General features: G+C 40.1%; 1 protein-coding gene across 6 annotated transcripts in view; it reads right to left on the reverse strand.

The window, feature by feature from the left end:
- The window catches only part of LOC121859470 (AMME syndrome candidate gene 1 protein homolog), a 39,495-nt gene that overhangs the window by 10,685 nt on the left and 8,329 nt on the right, over positions 1 to 20,481 (reverse strand). For 2 of the 6 annotated variants that reach the window (XM_042356297.1, XM_042356296.1), the window contains exons 2-3: positions 12,441 to 12,584; positions 7,355 to 7,405 (exon numbers count right to left, since the gene is read on the reverse strand). The exons of 2 other annotated variants lie outside the window; for them this stretch is intronic. In XM_042356297.1, coding sequence (XP_042212231.1) covers positions 7,355 to 7,405; positions 12,441 to 12,584 — 195 coding nt within the window. The remainder of the gene's footprint in view (positions 1 to 7,354; positions 7,406 to 12,440; positions 12,585 to 20,481) is intronic. 2 more of the 6 variants (XM_042356299.1, XM_042356298.1) reach the window with 1 other exon arrangement.

Genomic DNA, 20,481 nt, shown 5'->3' on the forward strand with positions numbered 1-20,481 from the left:
CACGTTGGATGTAGGTTGATTAGCAGCTACAGTACAGGTGCACTTCAACTCTAAGGTAAACATCTCCAGGATAAGGGAAAGTGTCAAGGTGGCCACAGTTATATCTGCAACAGCTAATCTGTTATCAAGAGTTGTGAACTTTTCCTCTGTAACTTATCACCCTTGTAACAGAGTAAAACAATCAAGAGTATTCACGGTGTCGTGCAGACTGCACATAAAAGAGGCCAAGAACCCTTAAGATCCACTATCAAAGAAATGAAAACTGTAGATCTTGTACTAAGTACAGTACCTGCCCAAATCACCTTCTCTTAAAGATTTCTGCGGTAGACATGGAGACAATGATCTTCCTCATAACTAATAGAGTTGCCAGGACCACCCCAGGAGCTGCCATGACCCACTTCTCACTATTTTCTTACAATGTTCCAAGAAATTGTCCTGATAGATAGATACATGGATATATATTCAGTAAATTCATCACACAAGTTTACAGTTATTCAGCATGTATACTGTATACAGACAGTGCAGGTATACAAACAATGGTAAACAGTAAGACAATTTGACCATGGACAGCCAACAAAGCCATCAGAAGCTTATTTCCAGTAAGGTCGTGTAGAGGGGTGATGAGGGACCTTCCTGGCTTGATACAGAACCATCAGCCAACACACTGAGTTGTTCTTATTGGAAACTGACTAAAGAAGAACTTTCCCCTATTCACTAAAAATCAAGTGACTCACTCCTTGTGTATTTCCTTAACTGCCCTTAGAAATGGCACCAAAATAGACAAGCTAGAAAACTCTTTTCTGATTTTTCCATATTCCTGAAAACTAAAAACAGATTCTCAGCCATTTCGAAGCACTAGGAAGTACCTGGACCTGATAATAGGTTCCACTTAAATTGCAATTTAGGAATTTTATAAGGGTTACTGAAGGCATACTTTAGGTCAAATAAGGTCTATTAAAAGACCTTCCTTCATTTTTATCAAACTTGCTTAATGGCAGCATCCCCAAACTAAGGTTGAGGATGCTTACATTTGCATGAGGCTTGGAATCACCTCCTTGTCTCAGAGATATCAAATTGAAGAAAAGCCTTATACTCTACATAGCCTTAAAAGGTGCATAACCCCACAGGACACCTAAGTTCTTCCTGTTCATGGCCAAGTTACCACAAAGCTTTCTCCATCTAGCTCACATGAGGACCCTACTCGAGAAACCTGTTAAATAATTCTTGAAAGTAAGATCATGTTATGAATGTATGTCAGCAACCAAATTGTCATGACTCAATTGGTGCAATGGGAAGTGGAGAGGTTAGCCCGTAATAAAAGTAACCTCATAACCATAGAACAACCCAGTACTGAACCAGATGGTCAGTTTTCATATCCTTTGGAAGAATCAAATATGTTCAACCATGGAACATTTAGGACCATGTAATAAATCCTGAAAGAACATTTACTTGCAGATATGATGAGAAAACACAGAGTAATTATGACATGAAAGCTTCCAAAGATTCTACACCATATAACTCCCTCCCAGGGAACAGAAATACTGTATCTTCTTATCAGCTTTGCATCTCACTCAACAACTAGTAAACAATTACTCTATAAAAGATAAGCTGGGAATTGCATGACCACAGAGCTGGGTAGTGTTAGCCTGCAGCAAACTTACTAAAAAGCCACTTACATTGTTACACAAATTAAACACTCTTGAAACAGTTGCATATACAAAACTAACACCCAGGAATATATGGCAGCAGAAACAACCTTCTTTGTTATAGTACACCATCATCCCACAATAGCATCCCTATTGGCTGATGTAGGGTAGCTCCTATATACAGTACACCCAATCACCATCACCCATGTATCAGACAACCAATATTTGAGGCTTCTCAGCACTAATAAAGTCCTTTGGTAACTTCATCAACAACTCTACTTCTTACCCAGTTGGCATAATTATTTGATTTATAGACCCAAATTACACAAACCAGGTCTTTTGGGCCTAGAGATTCAACTCCCTACACTTGCTGGCCATGGACTTGCTCAATCCCAATGTATGGATATAAAAATGCCAATGCCAGAGCTCAAGATCAAGTTTTCACCACACATGGAAGGAGGAGAATATACTCATATACTGTACTACTTGCAACATTGTTCACAAGTATGGCATTCATGAGTCTATACGCAGTATAGTACGTAGCTATAGAAAGATGGAAGCAGTGTTGAGGAAGGACTTTTAAGTTCTCCACCTACTGCAGACAAAACTGTGAAAGCCTTTAAGGTTACTAGACACAAGTGAGTTTTTGATCCATCAGGGGAAGGGAAGGTGGACTTGAGATGCTCCCCAAGGACTACCCTCACCCACCCCGAAGGAGATGAAGTGTTCTTCACCCCACTTCCCTCATCTATTCATGTTTTTCTACTCTACTTCTTCTCTCTTTTCTTTTAAACTATATTACTTCACTTGCATTGTTGTATTTTAATAATGTCTTATTGTATAAAGTTTATACTGGAAATTTAATTTGAGTGTGAATTTTGGATGGTTTATTATACAAGTACAACTTAATTTTCTCTATTATGTACTTTAATTAATTTTATTTTCGTAATTTTATAATCCAGTTGTGTTGCAAAGTTGCGAGCAAAAGTTCCATCACCTCTCCTGCTGCTCCACGAACCCAAACTCTTAACCCGAAGCAGTAGATGTTAATGCATCATTCAATCTGTAAATATTTCGGATTTACGCTCACGAATCTCGAGGTTCATGAAGCAGCAGAAGAGGTGTCAGGACTTTTGCTTACAACCGTATAACACAACTGGAACTCTAACTTAGTGATTCTGCTGTACCTTATTCTACCTATAATAATACTGGGGATGGAAAGCAGTTGGTAGAGCCAGAAACCATCACATATACTTCCTAGTACTATAACACCATGAAGCTTCAGTAATAACAAGTACAGTACATGAGATAAATATTACAGAGGTATGGTTGGTATTGAAGGCTGATACAGTATGAGTCTACTGTACTGTGCAAGGAAGCTGAGGTTTTTTGTTTTTTGGGGGCCAGGCTATGAACCTGCAAATACTTTTGGAAAATTCAAAGATACAGTATACAGGAGATCCCCGACTTACGAACGCCCACCGATACGAACAAGGTTAACTTTAAATTTACAGTACAGTATTTTATTTACCTGATAACTTATTTTTTGTACTTTCATCTACTGTAATTTGTTATTGTATTTCTTCTGTCTTAAATTAAGTGATTTTAGATATAAATAAGGACTTTGGCTATGATATAGTGGGATTTTAAACACTGCTCTGTAGGTACAGTATGCACATAGCATGTGTTTCAACTTAGGTACAACTTCAACTTAAGAACGTCCTCAGGAATGGAACCTGTTCGTATCCCGGAGAACCCCTGTACAACTATTTCTATTGTAAGTCTGATGTAGAATGTTAATGATGGGTGAAAAAAGTGTTATTTTTGACAAGGATTGCTAAGGAAATTTATTGCTAAAGTTGTGGGTGGGTGTGTGTTGTGGGTAGGAGGGTGTTGTGGGTAGGAGGGTGTTGTGGGTAGGTGGGTGTTGGGGGTAGGTGGGTGTTGTGGGTAGGTGGGTGTTGTGGTGCAGGTGTACGTTGTGGGCAGGTGGGTGCTGTGGGCAGGTGGGCATTGTGGGCATGTGAGCAGCCAGTTCGTTATAGGGAGCTTTTTGGTATAAAACGAATCTGAAAATTTTTTCCAATACCAAACAATGTTTGGTATACAGTACAGGTACAGTATATGAAAAAGTTTGATAGTTTTAGTGAGGATAAATTATCACAATACTGTACTTTTTTTTTTTTTGTAATATAGTTTGGTAACACAAGACTTAATAAACACTAAATAGTACACACCAAAAAAATACAGTAACAGAGATATTACACAAAAATTAGTTCTACTGTATATTACATAAATGGCTCCTTTCCTGGCAGGGTTGGTCGATTTAAATCACCTCGATTTATATCATGATTTAAATCAAATAATTTATTTCAAATCACTGTTTTAAATGAGTACAGTATACAGCATGAGGAAAATTTTTAATAACAACTACAGATTAAACAGTGTAATATAGGCAACACATAAAGAATGACAATTAACTTTACTGTTAGTTTTTCATTAAACAAGTTTATGGAATTTACTTATAACTATTGATTAGCCATTGGATAAGTGAAATGCAAAATAGCGTAGTGAAAAGCAACAAATTATGGGCAAATACCTTTCATCCAAATCAAAATGAGTTGTTTTTGGATTACTATATGTTAAGAAATTGTGCTTTGGATTGTAGAACGTTAGAAACTGATTTTTAATAGAATAATGTTGAGATTAGCAAAGCCTACCATGATTTATGCCTTATTAAATGACTTGGTTAGAGTATTGTGTACAGAGAGGGAATATGTTATGCAGCTTTCTGAAAAAAGGATAAGATGGGTTATAAATAATTATATAATCACGTAATAACACTTTCAATGAGGCTTTAACACTACACTACTTTAATCTTCATTGGTGAGGTTCCAGGGAGCTGGTGAGTGCAGCTTATAGATCTGACCTACTGAAGTGACAAATGTTGAGGTTCTGAGAGGGAAGCATTTGCTAGGGCACTGTTGGGGGTCAGGATACTGAAACAAGGCAGTGATCAGAAGACCATGGAGATGGAGAGATGATGACAATAGAGGTGTCAAGACTATAGCAATGAGAGAATACTGTACCCTGATTGAAGTAAACAAAACAAAAAAACTTTATTGACTGACGGGAAAAGACAAGTGAAGTGTGAAATCTACTGTAATGTATACTGCTTAAATGTCCACTAGCACAATAAAAACACTATCCATATAGTTTATGATCTTTGCTGCAGATGGCCATTTCATCCAGTCAAATTGGAGTCAAGGTTTCCATCCCATTTAATTCAGTGATTGTCGAAGACCAGTGAGAATCATAGAAAAGATTCACACAACTTGTACCACAACCAAATGTACAAGAAACCCAAGTTCCTCTCAGGCCAAGGGAAGGAGGGCTACCATGTCACTTGTTTCTTTCCCTCAGTCAGTAAATGGTACAATATACAGTACCATATTTCATTTCTTCATATAATATATCCTATGGTGAATCAAAAAGGGACCTGTAAGATTCTAGGACAGCCAGAAATGGGATGGAGATGATGTACAGTAAAAACACCCCAACTATGAACTGTGTGTTCTGTAGACCATTGAGAATAGTGTAAACCTTTATGGCATCTCTGTATAAAGAAAAGAATACTGTACTAACCTATGGTGCTTTTGAAGAATCTACTCACTCCTGTGTAAGGCATCTGGCAAATATTGGAAGTAAAACTTTTAATCCTTCATATTTCAAGCTTAAGAAGCTGAACTGCTCCACACTGTTTCTTCATTGGGCGAGGACAAACGAACCCAGGTAGTGAAACATGCCTTCAGGTGTTATGGATTGTTAACACATGTACAGTAATACTTGGCAGAATGTCACCCCCACTTACTGATCTTCAACCAAGAATCCATATAGCTTTTGCTCAACAATTCAAGTAACACATATCGTACACTGTTATTTACAAAAACTGATAACTTCATGTTCTTTCTAACACTCTTTAACACTATGCTAGCCTGGTGCCTGGGAAACATTCACAATATGTTAGTAATAAAAAAAAGGGTTAGCATAACAATCCTCAGTTGATCCATAAAAAACTGGCTGCAGTAATGCCTTCCCAAACCTGGGAGTTTCTTATCAGTTTTGTGTGATGGCAGGACATGAGAGGACACGAGTAAGAATTTCCTTTTATGGCTGATGGTGATTCAAATTGCATGGATGTGAAGAGCATGACTTTTGCCATGATCCCTTACTGGTGCTAAGACAACCAGGTAGTCATGATGGATCAAAACTTCAATCCTTGTTCAACAAGGTGAGAAGATGGACAGCAGAGCAACTAAAGCTCTTTACAGTCTGGGTAGTGTAACCCAGTTAAACAAGTCAAGGTCCTCTGCCAGACTGACTCAACTAGGATGTTATTTCACCAGCATGGATCTTAAAGGTCACTCGTTGATAACCCGTAGGCCATAACAGTCAATATTAAAGTTTTACTCTGTGTTTGGGTTTTCAAAATGTTTTATTACATGAGGTACTTGGTAGTAACCAGAAGTTACTGGACTTGCCAAGACTGACTGAAGGCCAGGGAGCCACTGATGCCCCGCCCCCACAACAATACTGTACTCAATGTGATGCTCTACTGCAACAAACTGTTTGTCATTTCATATAACCAGCGACAAGTTAACCCCCTCACTACGAGGACGCCACTTTTAATATCTATTTGGCTGATGCCAGATGATTTTATTCAGCAGAGAGAGGACCCCATACCCAAGTGGTTAAGGTGAGTAACAGTTGTTCCCTGATATATACAGTGTGACTGGCAATAAAACTATTTACTTCAGGGAAGATTTAATAGACATTCTCCTCCAAAGCTCAGAAGCATTATGAAAGATAAAAAAATTTGTACACATGTCAAGGGTACCGGGTATACTGTATCAAGTAGTATTATTACAGAGCATCAAGAGAGAAATTTAGAGTTGCTTTATGCAAGATATTTAAGATGATTTTAACCTAACCCCTGAAGAGTATTAAAAAATAGCAAACCTACCTGCAGTGCTGGAGTTCATGTTGTAAGAGGTGTTGCCTCTTGAAGGTGTTCTTGAGAGAAATGTCTGTACTGTAAAGTTTATGTATGACTGAGGCTCTCGGCCCTCACCTAGGGATTTTGTCACAAGATATCTGAATAAAAGGCTTCCATCTCCTGACTGTGCAACTCCGGGAAGAATGCATTGTTAGTTTTCTGTTCCTTTATCATAAAGGGATGACCTTTTTATAGGGTACACCAGTGATGTAGTCAGGACCACTAAGTCTAGAACAGACCTACACCACTGGAATCATTCACCTGAAACATGACCTTTTTCTTTTACTGAGCTGGTTTAGGTCACACAGGTCACAAGTGAGGCTCCACAGACCACAAACATAAAATATTGAAGCATAAAATCCCATTTTATGACTCAAAAGATAAGAGTGGCCTCAAATTCCTCCCTCCTACCTAGAGAGTTGTGTGTTGGTAGGCAGCTGTACACTGGGGCATGATGTACCAGTTACTCAGTTGGGTTATGATACAAGTAAAACTCAAAAAGTCTTCAGTACACTGACAACCTGTTTTCCCTGAGGCAACTACCTGGTCCAGACTTGTCTATGTGGCTATACTGCAAGCATCTCACCTGCATCAAAACACTGACTGTTATTGTTCACAAGGATAGTGTATCTTGCCACCAAATAATACACACCTTTTGGGCATCAGCAGGTTCTGCACAGAGGTGTCTAGTGGCAGACCGTCTCTTGCAGGTCACGAGGAAAGAAATTATGAAATATTTCAATGGTTAGACTGTCCTGTGTTTATTGGGTTATGTAATTTAGCAGCTAAGGTGGTGAACACTGACATATTTAACTGTGAGGCTGAGTTACTCAGACTGGACAACTTTTGGATTATGTTCTTATAGGAAAAGGAAAAAAATGCATCCATAATTTTGGTCTTTCCTTAATTAGTTTTCAGCTCCAAAGTTCTGCTCACTTTTCTTTAGTTAGTTCCAAACTAATGGCTAGTGAGGAACCAGGAAAAAGTTATCTTATCCTCAGGGTAGTGAAGAACATAATACAAACTAGTGTTCAAAATTATGACTTTTCCAGTAATTAAATTGACAAACCTCAGTTTTTATTTACTTTAAAACACAACACACTAAATATTGGTGGAGAATAATCTTTATGTACTAACCTACTTTAAATGTAACAACAGTAATGGATAAGACAATAGATGACATTTAAGTTAGACACACACTAACAGAGGATGAGTTTAATCTATTTCCAAAACTGTACTGTACATGTGTCATCATAGGGTGAAGTCTACCAAAAACATGACTACTGTATCACTTAAAAGTGTCAACATGTAATAGACTGTTTTACTGAGTGAATAAATTAGTCTCGGCTACCTGTACTGTAATGGCAAATTGATCATGCAGAAGGTAATTTTATAACAAACAAAAGATTGATCCCAAAATCCTATGTTATGGCTGAGCCTGGCAAGGCATGGCATGGGGCCACTCATATGAGTTCTCCCCCATCACAAGAGAGCACCTAGAGTCATCCTGAGGACAACATCACCTGATACAAAACACCTTTTTCATCCTGGTCAGCCATATTGGAATAGTCACGTGTCAATTAATTAAATCTCAATACGTAGACCTCCACCAGTACCCAGTAGGTGTGATGGGGAGCAGGGAAGGGGGTAGAGAGTTAGAGGGAGGGGATTGGGGGTTAGGGGGCGGTACAGTAGGACACCTCAATCACCTAATTCATGGGCTAGGCCCTATAAGAGTATCTCCAGAGCAAATCAATGGCCAATGCTCTTCACTTGGCGAATTTTTTAGTCTAAAGCCAGCTAGAAAATGGGAGATGGTGGTATGTAACTGTTCTAAGTACAGTACTGTACATTAGTTTACATTCAGTTTGGATAGTAACCCTTGGAGTACATTCATTTGTACAGTACTAGGAAAATAACCTCACCAATCCCCATATTAACATTCAAACAAGTGTGTAGTGTTAAACTGAACACTGACCCAATAATCCAGCAACTCTTGGATACCTAACAAGTTCCCACAGTTTCTTAGACAGAACACTATTCCATCAACACATTCCCTCTTGCTTATGGTGGGTGAGAAGAACCAAACTTGATACACTGAGATCCTATATTGTTGTCCAGATGTAGTGTGCTTGCCTCTCACCAAAGTGTCCTAAATTCAACCACTGAACCCAGGTCAGATATGAGAAGGGAGGGTTGTAATAAGGAACAGAGTGACTGCCTTAATATCTAGTAAGCTGATAAGTGTTGAAAATTAAATGGCATTATCCATCCATAAAAGAAACTTACATAAAATCAAATGTCAGTCCCTCAGCAACTAAACACAAGAACTAACAAGCAACAGAGAACCACAGTAAAGTATATAAAAAGAAGTGAGGATGTTTGTAAAGTTATACAACTCTTGCAGGACAATACAAAGCCTCATAAAAAACAAGAAACAATAAGAAGTGTGTTGATCAACTCGGTACTTCACTAGTGCTCATAACAAACAACTTTTTTCTGTGTTCCAACTATGTTGAGGGAAATCCAACTGCCATGCAGTCATCTGGACACAGTGGGAATGAGATGGTAACATGCATGCCTCACTGCAAAGTGTCCATCCTGTGTCTGATCCCTGGAAGGGGTCACTGAGTACAGTACTCGTAGTTTTCTCTTGAAGTAACACAACTCTGGACAATGAAAACTGTAACAAACAGACTGACTACCTGAACAACTAGTAATCTAATAAGTGGTGGATATGATAAATCAAAATGGACTAACTCCTGACAGTTCCAGTATTGCTGATGTGGATGGTCAAGCCCTGTCACCTGATGTGGCGTCACTCAAGACTCATCGCTCCAACTTTTAATGGTGACTATTGTTTCTAAAGATCTATCGGTTAACCTAGGTTTGCAGTAGAATAGTACAGGACACATGGCTATAATTCAAAAGTTGCCAAGTGAAGAGCACAGGCCATAATTGAACTCCATCCTGCCATCCAGTGAACCGAGTGGTGCACACAAGCACGCACGCACGCACACACAAGCACGCACGCACACACAAGCACGCACGCACACACAAGCGCGCACGCACACACACACACACATTTTACATTTATCTATTGTTATTCACCCATTATCACTGCTGTAAAGGAAGAGTTCAGTTATGCTACTCCCTTCTAAAACAAGACTCCAAACCTGGTATACTCGTCACAGTACTTCACATAAACCGGCACCACCCATCTGCAGCAAGCACGTCCTTCCCCCAAAAAATTACTCGCGCCACTGGTAAACAATCAAGCGTTACAGCAGTCATTTACAAATGAGTACGTGAAGAAGGATACTGTATTAGAGTACACAGTACTTGGAACACATCAGAGTCCACTATATTTGTCTTTACATTCATGTCGAAATCACAAATTTTCTAAGAACTAATTCACCACACATAACACCTTGGTTTTCTCTATTCCCCACTCCACAACAAAGACAACTTTAACTACTGAATAAACCGTAACTGTCTTGCACCTTTTTTGTGTGTGTGTGTGTGTGTGTGTGTGTGTACATCTATTCTTATAATGGATAGGGAAGGTCATGAGTAAATCTTGCACAATAAACCATAAATTCAAAACAATCTTCCTCTTAACACTGCCAATGTCTCAGTAGACACAAGCTCCACAGAGTACAAAATACAGTAATGTAGAAGAAGCCTTTCAGTTTTTTTTATTTTAAAGTAAAATGAACTCTTAGAGAATTGCATTATCATCCAAATTAAAAACAGGTTCCACAGGACTGACGGGCCATTAGGGACAGTGTGGCTGGCACTGCACTTGACTGTCTTCACTTTCTCTACTTAAGTCAGGTACCCATTCACAGCTGAGCCAACTGGGCATGAACCATTGACTATTATGACAAGGAGAACACTGTGTCCACTGATAACACTAACATACTGTATACTATATTCTTTGTAATGTCTCAAAGCTCATACCTTTAATAACACTTGATTTCTTGGTCATAGGGAGAAGAATTTAAAAATTTTGTCTAGATTAGCTCAGTGTTTATTATCACACACTATTTTACTGTTAACATTAAACACAGTCATGCATAACACCACAAACGTGGCACCTGAGGAAACATTGACCAATACATAATATTTTTATTTAATATTTTTTTTGAGACAATTGTGGTTAAAAATGGTGGAAGGGGTTTAACTGCTTTTATCATGAGGTAGGTGAAGGGAAAACCAATACCCATTATTAAGAATACAGCTTTGTGTGTGTGTGTGTGTGTGTGTGTGTGTGTGTGTGTGAGGTTTCAATGGTTATGGTGGATATACGTACTGTACAGTATTGAGAAAAATTTACCCCCAAATAGATCCAGTGTACAGTATGTACTTGGAATTTCAAAACAGCCACTGCAAACATTTCATTTACAGCAAAATATTATGAAAAACAAAAAACAAAATTTGATCCTTTCAAAATATGTCACTGACAACATAATACTGTACTGGCATCCCTCGAGTTAAGGAAAGGGCTACGTTCCAGAAAAGTTGTCCTTAACCGTAACTCAAAATTTAACAACACGAAATCCCATAACTAGCGGGATAGCTGTACTGTACTGTACTAGGAGAGTAAAGAGAACTGTAAGTACAGTACAAGTTACAAGAATCTACCCAGTAATGTTCACCAGACTCAGGCCACTAACAAGGCCAATACAATACCCAATAATCACATAAAAAATAAATATATAAATAAATATATTTCCCTACGATTTTGACTACCGCTAATTCTGTCAAAGCAAAACAATATTATGCATTCATTCAACCATTGAGAATATTATGATATTCCAAGGTCAAATGCAAGTAGTAATTAGTTAGATATATTAACTTCAGTGTGAATTGAAGTTTTGTTAGAAATAGCCATAAATATTGTCCCTCTGTTATAGTTCAGAATTAAGTAGTACAGTATAAAAGTTGTAAAGAACACTTTATCTACTATTAGAAGTATAACGGCATAATTGTTGTCACTTCCAGCAAAAGCAATGTATAGAAAAATATGATAATATCTTCAGTATAATCTACTGTACAACAACCATGCACACTAACAGCTTGCTAAAGTAAGTATTAACCTCTTATTTAAAACATGAAGTTCAACATTTTCTTCAAAACTACATTGACCAGAAAATTTGCTGAGAGAGACAAGATGATACGGTACTGCAAGTGAACCAAAGCAAACTGTGTATAGCTGAACTTGGCTATAAGATGGAAGCAGTTTTAGTAAAGCATTTAACACAAGTAACTGGCTACAGCATCTATGAATGTTACACACCTTAATTCACAGATACTGTAAAAGTATGAAGATTTGGGTAATCTGAGTTATGATCTCCTCATGGACCTTTAATAAACAGACTGACAGCAAAGATTTTGAGAATAAAGCATTTGGCCAAGTGAAGCTGTAGTTAAAGGGATAAAAGGCTGCCAGGGGCACTAAGCTCCAAATAGGAACAGTTTCTCAGCAAACTTAGGGATGATAAGTTTCCAAACAGTAATGATGGTTCTCTTATTAGCTAGTAAATGAGAATAGCATCTCATAGTTTATCTCACTATTGTCATGTTTATTTAGTTTTATTTCCAACTCAGGTAAGTAAGAACTGTCTTGTCCTTTAAACTAAGATTAATAATGGAGTAATTTAATGAATGAGTGTGGAAGGGAAACTTAAGGAGATGCTCACAAACGAGCAAGTCTTGAATGCGTAACAACTCACTGCGCGATTGCGGGCAGGCGTGGGGTTCAAATGTCCATAAGGATACCCGCACTTTTGTCCCTTGGCCGTGGTGGAGTGGGTACAATGCCTGATTGATGCACGAAGAGGTTGTGGTTCGATCCCCGACTGTGTCTCCCTTGCCATCTGATCACGGTGTGGAAAAAGAACTTTTGTGAGTGCAAGATGTAAAGTAACCCACTGCCTGTTTCAGACTGGACTCCTATTCCCCCTCCTGGTGTAGTGAACTATGGCAAAGTAAATTCTACCAGAAAACTGTACAGTAAATTAATTTCTGCCATTACACACTACAGGAGGTAAGTGAGGTGGGTTAAGCAAACACTACCCATGAACAGTTTACCAAAGAGCAGACATGGTTAGTTTTTGATCAATATAATCTGTCTTAGCATTATTTTGTTAGGGTTATTATCTAACGTCAAGAGAGAGGGAGTCATCAGTTATATTACACAATACATTGGGTGCAGAAGCAGTCCGAGCAGGAAGGAGAATTAATGTGAAATAAAAGACATCTGAGAAAAGTGAGTGGTGGAATAAGATGCAGGAAAAGATTGCATTAAAGGTCTGAGTGGTGGTGGTAGTAGTATGACACAAGGAGGTTAGTTCAAGAAAAAGTGTAAATATACAACCATGTACAGCGGTTGTGGATCAGTTACCTGCCTGCATAATGAGAAACAAGACACACAGCTAATAACACTACAATATAAAAAGATAAAGAAATGCAATTACTGTATTTCATATAAGCCTAAATGGTTGGTTATCTGTAGTAGTGTCCTTAGTCTTGACCAACTCTACCGCCCATCTCAGTCTCTGACGATGGCTACACGAACATCTAACAAAGTGCTTCTCTAAATCACAGAGATATACACTGTAAATTTAACTCCACTGTAAGGCAAGTATATGACGGTATTAATAACATACAACATTAACACACTTTCCCTCAATTTATTCAAGTTCCATTAGTATTTCCCACACAATACAGGTAATTATTAACAATATAATCCTAGCTCACCTGCAAACATAAACCTTCCCTGCCTTTAGTGTGAACATGGATGCCAGGGGTAGTAAATTTCTTTTTGATTAACCCTTAAGCCCCAGGTTAGGGTGCTGGCAGTACCCCCCACGCGGGGTTAAATCGAGAAAAAAATCAATATTTCCAAAATTAATTAAAAAAAAAATGGCGGGTAAATAGGAGGACGTTCTGGAATGTTAAAAAAAATCAAAATTATAGAGGCAAAATTTACGCAAGTTGCCAGTAGATGTTTCATGTCTCGTTCTAATTTTTCTCAAAGCCACCATAACTTTATCCATCAATTTCCATGTTCCTGCCATGAAGCCTCAATTGCTAGCTAAAAATTCTCCCCTCCCCCCTTATATGCAAAAAAAAGTCAAGTAAGGAACATGAAACTTCTACAGTTGACGGCCACCGTCCCTACATCTAACTTCCATTGATGGCCACCGTCCCTACATCTAACTTCTACTGATGATGGCCACCGTCCCTACATCTAACTTCCATTGATGGCCACCGTCCCTACACCTAACTTCTATTGATGACGGCCACCGTCCCTACATCTAACTTCTATTGATGATGGCCACCGTCCCTACATCTAACTTCTATTGATGACGGCCAACGTCCCTACACCTAACTTCTATTGATGATGGCCACCGTCCCTACATCTAACTTCTATTGATGACGGCCAACGTCCCTACACCTAACTTCCATCAACAACAACCACTGTTTAAGGGTTAAGGCAACCTTTACACCTGCCTCCTGGATCCTCACAGGTAAACACTCGTAAACTCACCGTGAAAAGATATACTCCAATTGTACAAACACTATCATATCTTTATACAGTACAGTATACCATTGTCATTAGTTCTGATTTGAACAACTCAGTCTATAGAATGTTGTCTTGGCATTTGAAAATTCAAGGGAAGCGGTGTTTACTTAAGCTAGTGTTCTGTACGTTCACTTCTGATACTCCTCCATTTATTTATCTATTATTATTTGCTTTGGATGGTAGTCTCCGTATGTATCACCTTAAAATACTGTGTTGCAATTTGTTATACAGTATTTCACAATTATGGCAACACAGAATCATACGTAACTTGATAATAAATACTGTACGTATTCTAATAAAGTTTGTTTCAGAACACTTACTTAACCCTAGACCTTACATATACAGTATACCTGTACAGTACATACAGTAAATAAGGGGCAAAAAAGTGTATTGGTGAAGATAAAGATAATTAATTTTGTTCATATACAGTAACTGTTAAGGAGAGTAAGTCATCACCCACCTGGTGTAGAACATCATGTTGTTACAAGACCTTAACCTGACCTGTACTACAGTAGAGTATATTACAGTATTGTACTGTATTTGTATTAAGGTATCATATTTACTAATATTTATATATACAGCTCCTCCCCGCCTTACGACCTGCCTCAGTCATACCAAAATTTTTTTCAAATTACATATTTTCAATTCCCAGCGTCAATACACAGACAAAAAAAAATTTTGTAATTCACTTTAAAATGGCTGGCAAGCTTAAAAGTGAGAGTTTTGTGGTGCTAAAAAGAAAAAGAGACACCCATTTTAGATTTTCTATGTATTATTTAAGCATTTTCGACTTACGACCTGGATTTGGGTCCCTATCCCCGTCGTAAGTCGGGGAGGAGCGGTGCTGTATACAAGCAGTTGTATGATAATGGATAACACAATACAGTATTTGTAATGGCTGGCAAGGGGGGTGGGGGATTACTTTCACTATTCTGTAAACTCACTAACACAATAGCTTCAGTACCCATCACTGCAAAATACTTAAAATTTCACTGTGTAACACTCTACTGTAGTGAATTAGTGCACTATACTGAGACTACACTGTACAGTATACTGTATAACAACTGTAGCCAGTGAGTTTCTGACCATACAAATATAACGAGACTGACGTTCAACCACATGCATATCATTCAGGTCCTCAGTAACACAGACTAAAGGAACAAACTGACATACAACCTCTGACACTTTAGCTGAATAACACAAGAAGTATAAATTAAGGTAATGTAACAAATTAAAACTCCTTTGGACTGTATATATTTTCAGGAATAAGTCACATGTTTCTCTAGTTTACTGAAATTTGGGTAATCACTTGAGGAACCTTGTTACAGAAATTAATAGGGACTATCGATAAGTCTGAGGAGTACTTACCGATTACTGTGAATGTTACCCTCAAAGGACCATAAAACCACAAAGCCAGTTTCTGTCAGTTCTGCTTCCTCTTTAGCCTGTCTCACACCAAGGTTTAAGGCTTGAGGAGATTTCAAGCATTTAACAATGATTACTGTACCAGGTAAAAATGGTGAGCAGCAGCAACTTATTACAGAACTGTACCTTGAGTAGACTTACGGTATCTGTGCAGGGTGCATCGCAAGTCATGCACCAGGCGAGAGAATCATAACAAAATCAAAAAAGATGGAAGTCAAAATTATTACAAGAGGAAAGAGTTGGTTTAATATTCAGGTACTGTAGAGAAAGCCAGATCCGGCACAGTGATCATTTGTTTTTAATTGACAATATCCATATGCCTGGGTGTTGTAGATCACATTCCCCTACAGTGTGTGACCTATAAGACAAGCTGGAGGACACTTTTCAATCATATACAAGAATGAATATTGCTCGAGTTCGTTTAAGTTACCAGTGAATAAAAAGCCAATTACCACCACGAAGATAAATTAAAACTAAAACACCCCCGAATACATCTGCTTCACAGGGCAGAATTATTAGAAAAAGAATTAAACTCTCTTTCTCATACACATGGTATAGAGCCCCAAAAGAAGGTCACCATATATAAAGGATACAACACTACAGCTTGAGAATTCTTTATCCAGAATTCGCGACACGTTCGGCCACAAGGACTTAAGATAAAGGATTCTCAACTAGTACAGGAAATTACTTATTCGTTACAAATCACAAAAAATTAAGCTGATGTGAATATGTGATCAGATCCCACCCACCAGGAAGTTCATACATCTTGACACAATGCCCTTCCACCCTCTCACCTTCCTCCCCTTCCCTCTCTTTCTTCCTCCATCCCCCCCATACCTCCCACCTTTGCTCTTTTCCTCTTTATCACTTACCTCCCTTGTCGTTTATGTTTCCCTTTTCAACTCCCCAATCTCCCCTTTATGTATTGTTCCACCATTCCTTCCCCTCTGGTGATGTAGGCGGAGTCTCCCTCCCTCCCTTTACTACACACACCTGCCCCTGTACTCCCTCTTCATCTACCCCACAACCTCTCCCACCACCCCACAACCTCTCCCAACACCCCAACATCCCCACCTCTCACAACCTCTCCCACACCCCACAACCTCTCCCAACACCTCACACTCCTCTCCCAACACCTCAACTCCTCCTCAACACCTCAACTCTCCCACACACAACCTCTCCCAACACCTCAACACCTTCTCCCAACACCCCACAACCTCTCCCAACACCCTCTCCCAACACTTCTCCCAACACCCCACAACCTCTCCCAACACCCCACAACCTCTCCCAACACCCCACAACCTCTCCCAACACCCCACAACCTCTCCCAACACCCCACAACCTCTCCCAACACCCCACAACCTCTCCCAACACCCCACAACCTCCCAACACCTCCAACCTCTCCCAACACCCCACAACCTCTCCCAACACCTCACAACCTCCTCAACACCCCACAACCACTCTTGACCACTCACAACACCCACAACCTCTTTCACCACTCCACCACCCCACAACCACTCTTCACCACTCACAACACCCCACAACCACTCTTTCACCACTCACAACACCCCACAACCACTCTTGACCCTCAACACCCCACCACTCACCACTCACAACACCCCACAACCACTCTTCACCACTCACAACACCCCACAACCACTCACACCACTCACACCCCACAACCACTCTTCACCACTCACAACACCCACAACCTCTCTTCACCATTCTTGACCCCTCCCAACACCCCACAACCACTCTTGACCCCTCCCAACACCCCACAACCACTCTTGACCCCTCCCAACACCCCACAACCACTCTTCACCACTCACAACACCCCACAACCACTCTTCACCACTCACAACACCCCACAACCACTCTTCACCACTCACAAACCTGCCTCTTGTTTGGCTTCTATTTCCCAACAACACTCGTCACTTGAGGATTTGTTCTCAGGGGTCGCAATATCATCCGTGTGATGACAAACAGACAGACATTACCGTTAGCTAATAACTACGTAATCCCAAACCTATTGATTGTGAATAGCAAGAATGAATTTTAAAACAGAAGAATAGTGAATGACACAGGAGGGATAATACGGATAAAGAAGGAGGACCATAAACACACACTATAGAGATATACAAATGTTGGGTGATAAAGTGCATAGCTACAAAATAGGTAAAACAAATCAAGAAAAAAGAATGAGGAAAAAGGACTAATAATAATCAAATTCTTTACCATCAACAATTAATTCAATAAAATAATAATAATAATATCAAGAATAATTCATTGTCAGTTAAATCTATTTCTTCTTTTTAGTTAACTATTGATATTCATTTCCAAATTTGTTGCTTACCTCCGTCCTATCTCTCTGAATGTTGTACACTTTGTTCCTGTATGCACCTAAAGCCTGTACTGTACTAATGTCTCGCCAAAGGTGACAACAGCAGCGCAATCATCCTGCCGGGCAGAATATGTTGTTCTAAGGGGGTTATCTATCACTCAGGCACCCTATACTGTACTGGACAGGAAGTCTCATAGCTCATGCCCTGTGGGAAAATTAATCTCTCTCTCTCTCTCTTCACAGTGCACCAACCTATGAGACACGCTATATATGACAACCTGCAATATAAACAGGTAAGTCAATGGAAACAAGTTTTCATCTACATGCATGCTGGGACTGCCAACCTTGGTGGTCCAGGTTCGAATTCCGGCACGCACAGGTGAAAACATTTTAAACCCTGTACAGTATATTGGTACTGTACTGTACACGGCAAGTAAAATGAGGCCTGTCACATCATCTATTGTAGTAATCAGAGCATAACACTTTACAGTACAGTACAGTATATGTGTTGCCCTAATACAACACTCAGCTCTACTGTCACATGGTTCAAAAACAAATGACAAAATTCTTACTGACTTAGGCAAAATATTACACATTATATAAGACACTCTATATCCACTTAAATTAATTTATTTCAAAATACTCTAACTTAATTGTTACTACAGTTAACCCTCACTTTACGCGGTCCCATACTCCGCGTTTACGCGGTGCCTTGCCAGAACCTAACGTGCTCACATTACGCGGTACGTGAACCCCATTACGCGGAGTGTGTCCGGCGCGACGCTATTTTTAGATTCGCCCCACCCGCCACCCGCCCGCCTGCCTGCCTGTGCTCCTCGCCTCTCCCTCCTCCTCCCTCCGCTTGGGCAAGCCGCGCGGTAAGGTTGCGCAGTGTGTGTCTTTGTTGCGTTATCACTGACGTCATATGAAGTATCCGACTGTGATTGGCCATGCATCCCTACCCCCCTCTGCTGCTAGCTGTAATTGGCTTAAAGTATTATGACGTGTCCACCCGGGGGAGGGAGGGAGGGAGGAAAGACGACGCTTGACCTAGCTGCGGCAGTTTCATCCCTCAAGGCCACACCGTGTAATCGTGCATCCATTGTTCAGTAAAATGGCTTCCGCCGGACCACCACCCCCAGAGAGAAACCTTTCCTTACCTGGACCCAGCGGCACTAAGCCAAAGAAGACACGACGTTCCTTAAGCTACGAGGTGAAGTATACCATCATCCAAGAGTTGGAGAAAGGAACAAGGCAGGTTGATTTGGCGCGCCAGCATGGTGTGAATGAATCTACGATTCGAACAATAAAGAAGGATGCAGCCAAGATAAAGGAGGACATGAAGATCACAAAGTCTACAGGTGCTTCTATGATCAAGTATTTTCACAACCAGGTGCTTCTCAAGACAGAAAAATTACTTGTGAGGTACTTGGTGCGTCAGGCGCGACGGAACATGGCGGTCGACACGCGCTCTGTTAAGGACTACGCACGTGAACTGTACATGGCAGTGGCACGAAAGATGGGAATTACAGAGCCCAAACCCTTTACTGCTTCCTCTGGGTGGTTACAGAGGTTTAAGATCCGGAACAAGATCACCAATATAAACATTGGTGGTGAAGAAGCGAGTGCTGACCATGCTGCGGCTAGGGAATTTCCTCCGTTTTTACGTGAGATTATGGAGGAAGGACAGTACAGTGACGACCAGGTGTTTAACATGGACGAATCTGGTCTTTTCTGGAAAAAGCTACCTTCCAAGTCCTTCGTTGTAAAGAATGCCAGCAGGATTCGGGGCCGGAAGATGCAGAAGGAACGCATCACCGTCCTGTTTACCACCAATGCCTCCGGTACCTGTAAGCTCAAGTTATCGGTGATCCACACAGCACGCAAGCCGCACGCCTACAAAACCATGGACATGACCAAGCTAAATGTCCACTGGCTGACCGCACGTAAGGCGTGGATGTTCTCTACACTGTCCCTCTCCTGGTTTGATGACTGTTTTGTTCCCGATGTAAAGAAATTCTGTGAGCGACAGAATGTGCCATTCAATATTTTGTTGCTGCTGGACAACGCACCAGGACACTCGCCCCTACTGTTAGATCGTCACCCCAACGTAAAAGTGGTCTTCCTTCCTCCCAACACTACGTCTATATTACAGCCCATGGACCAAGAGTTAATCTGTAATGTAAAAGCTGCATTCTCAACAAAAAAATTCAAACTCCTGAACGACTACACCAACACCAGGGAAGAGTTGCGTAACCTGAGTGACACCACCACCGATAGCAAGAGCGAAGAAGATGAGGATCAACAGTTGGCACAGCAAAAAATACTGTTCAAACAATTCTGGAGAGTATTTAACATCAAGAAAGCTGTGGACTTCTTGGTGGAGTCATGGGATCAGCTGTCTATTGCTACAATTCGT

The sequence above is a fragment of the Homarus americanus genome, unplaced genomic scaffold (genome assembly GCF_018991925.1).
Source record: "Homarus americanus isolate GMGI-L3 unplaced genomic scaffold, GMGI_Hamer_2.0 scaffold7626, whole genome shotgun sequence".
Classification (NCBI taxonomy): domain Eukaryota; kingdom Metazoa; phylum Arthropoda; class Malacostraca; order Decapoda; family Nephropidae; genus Homarus; species Homarus americanus.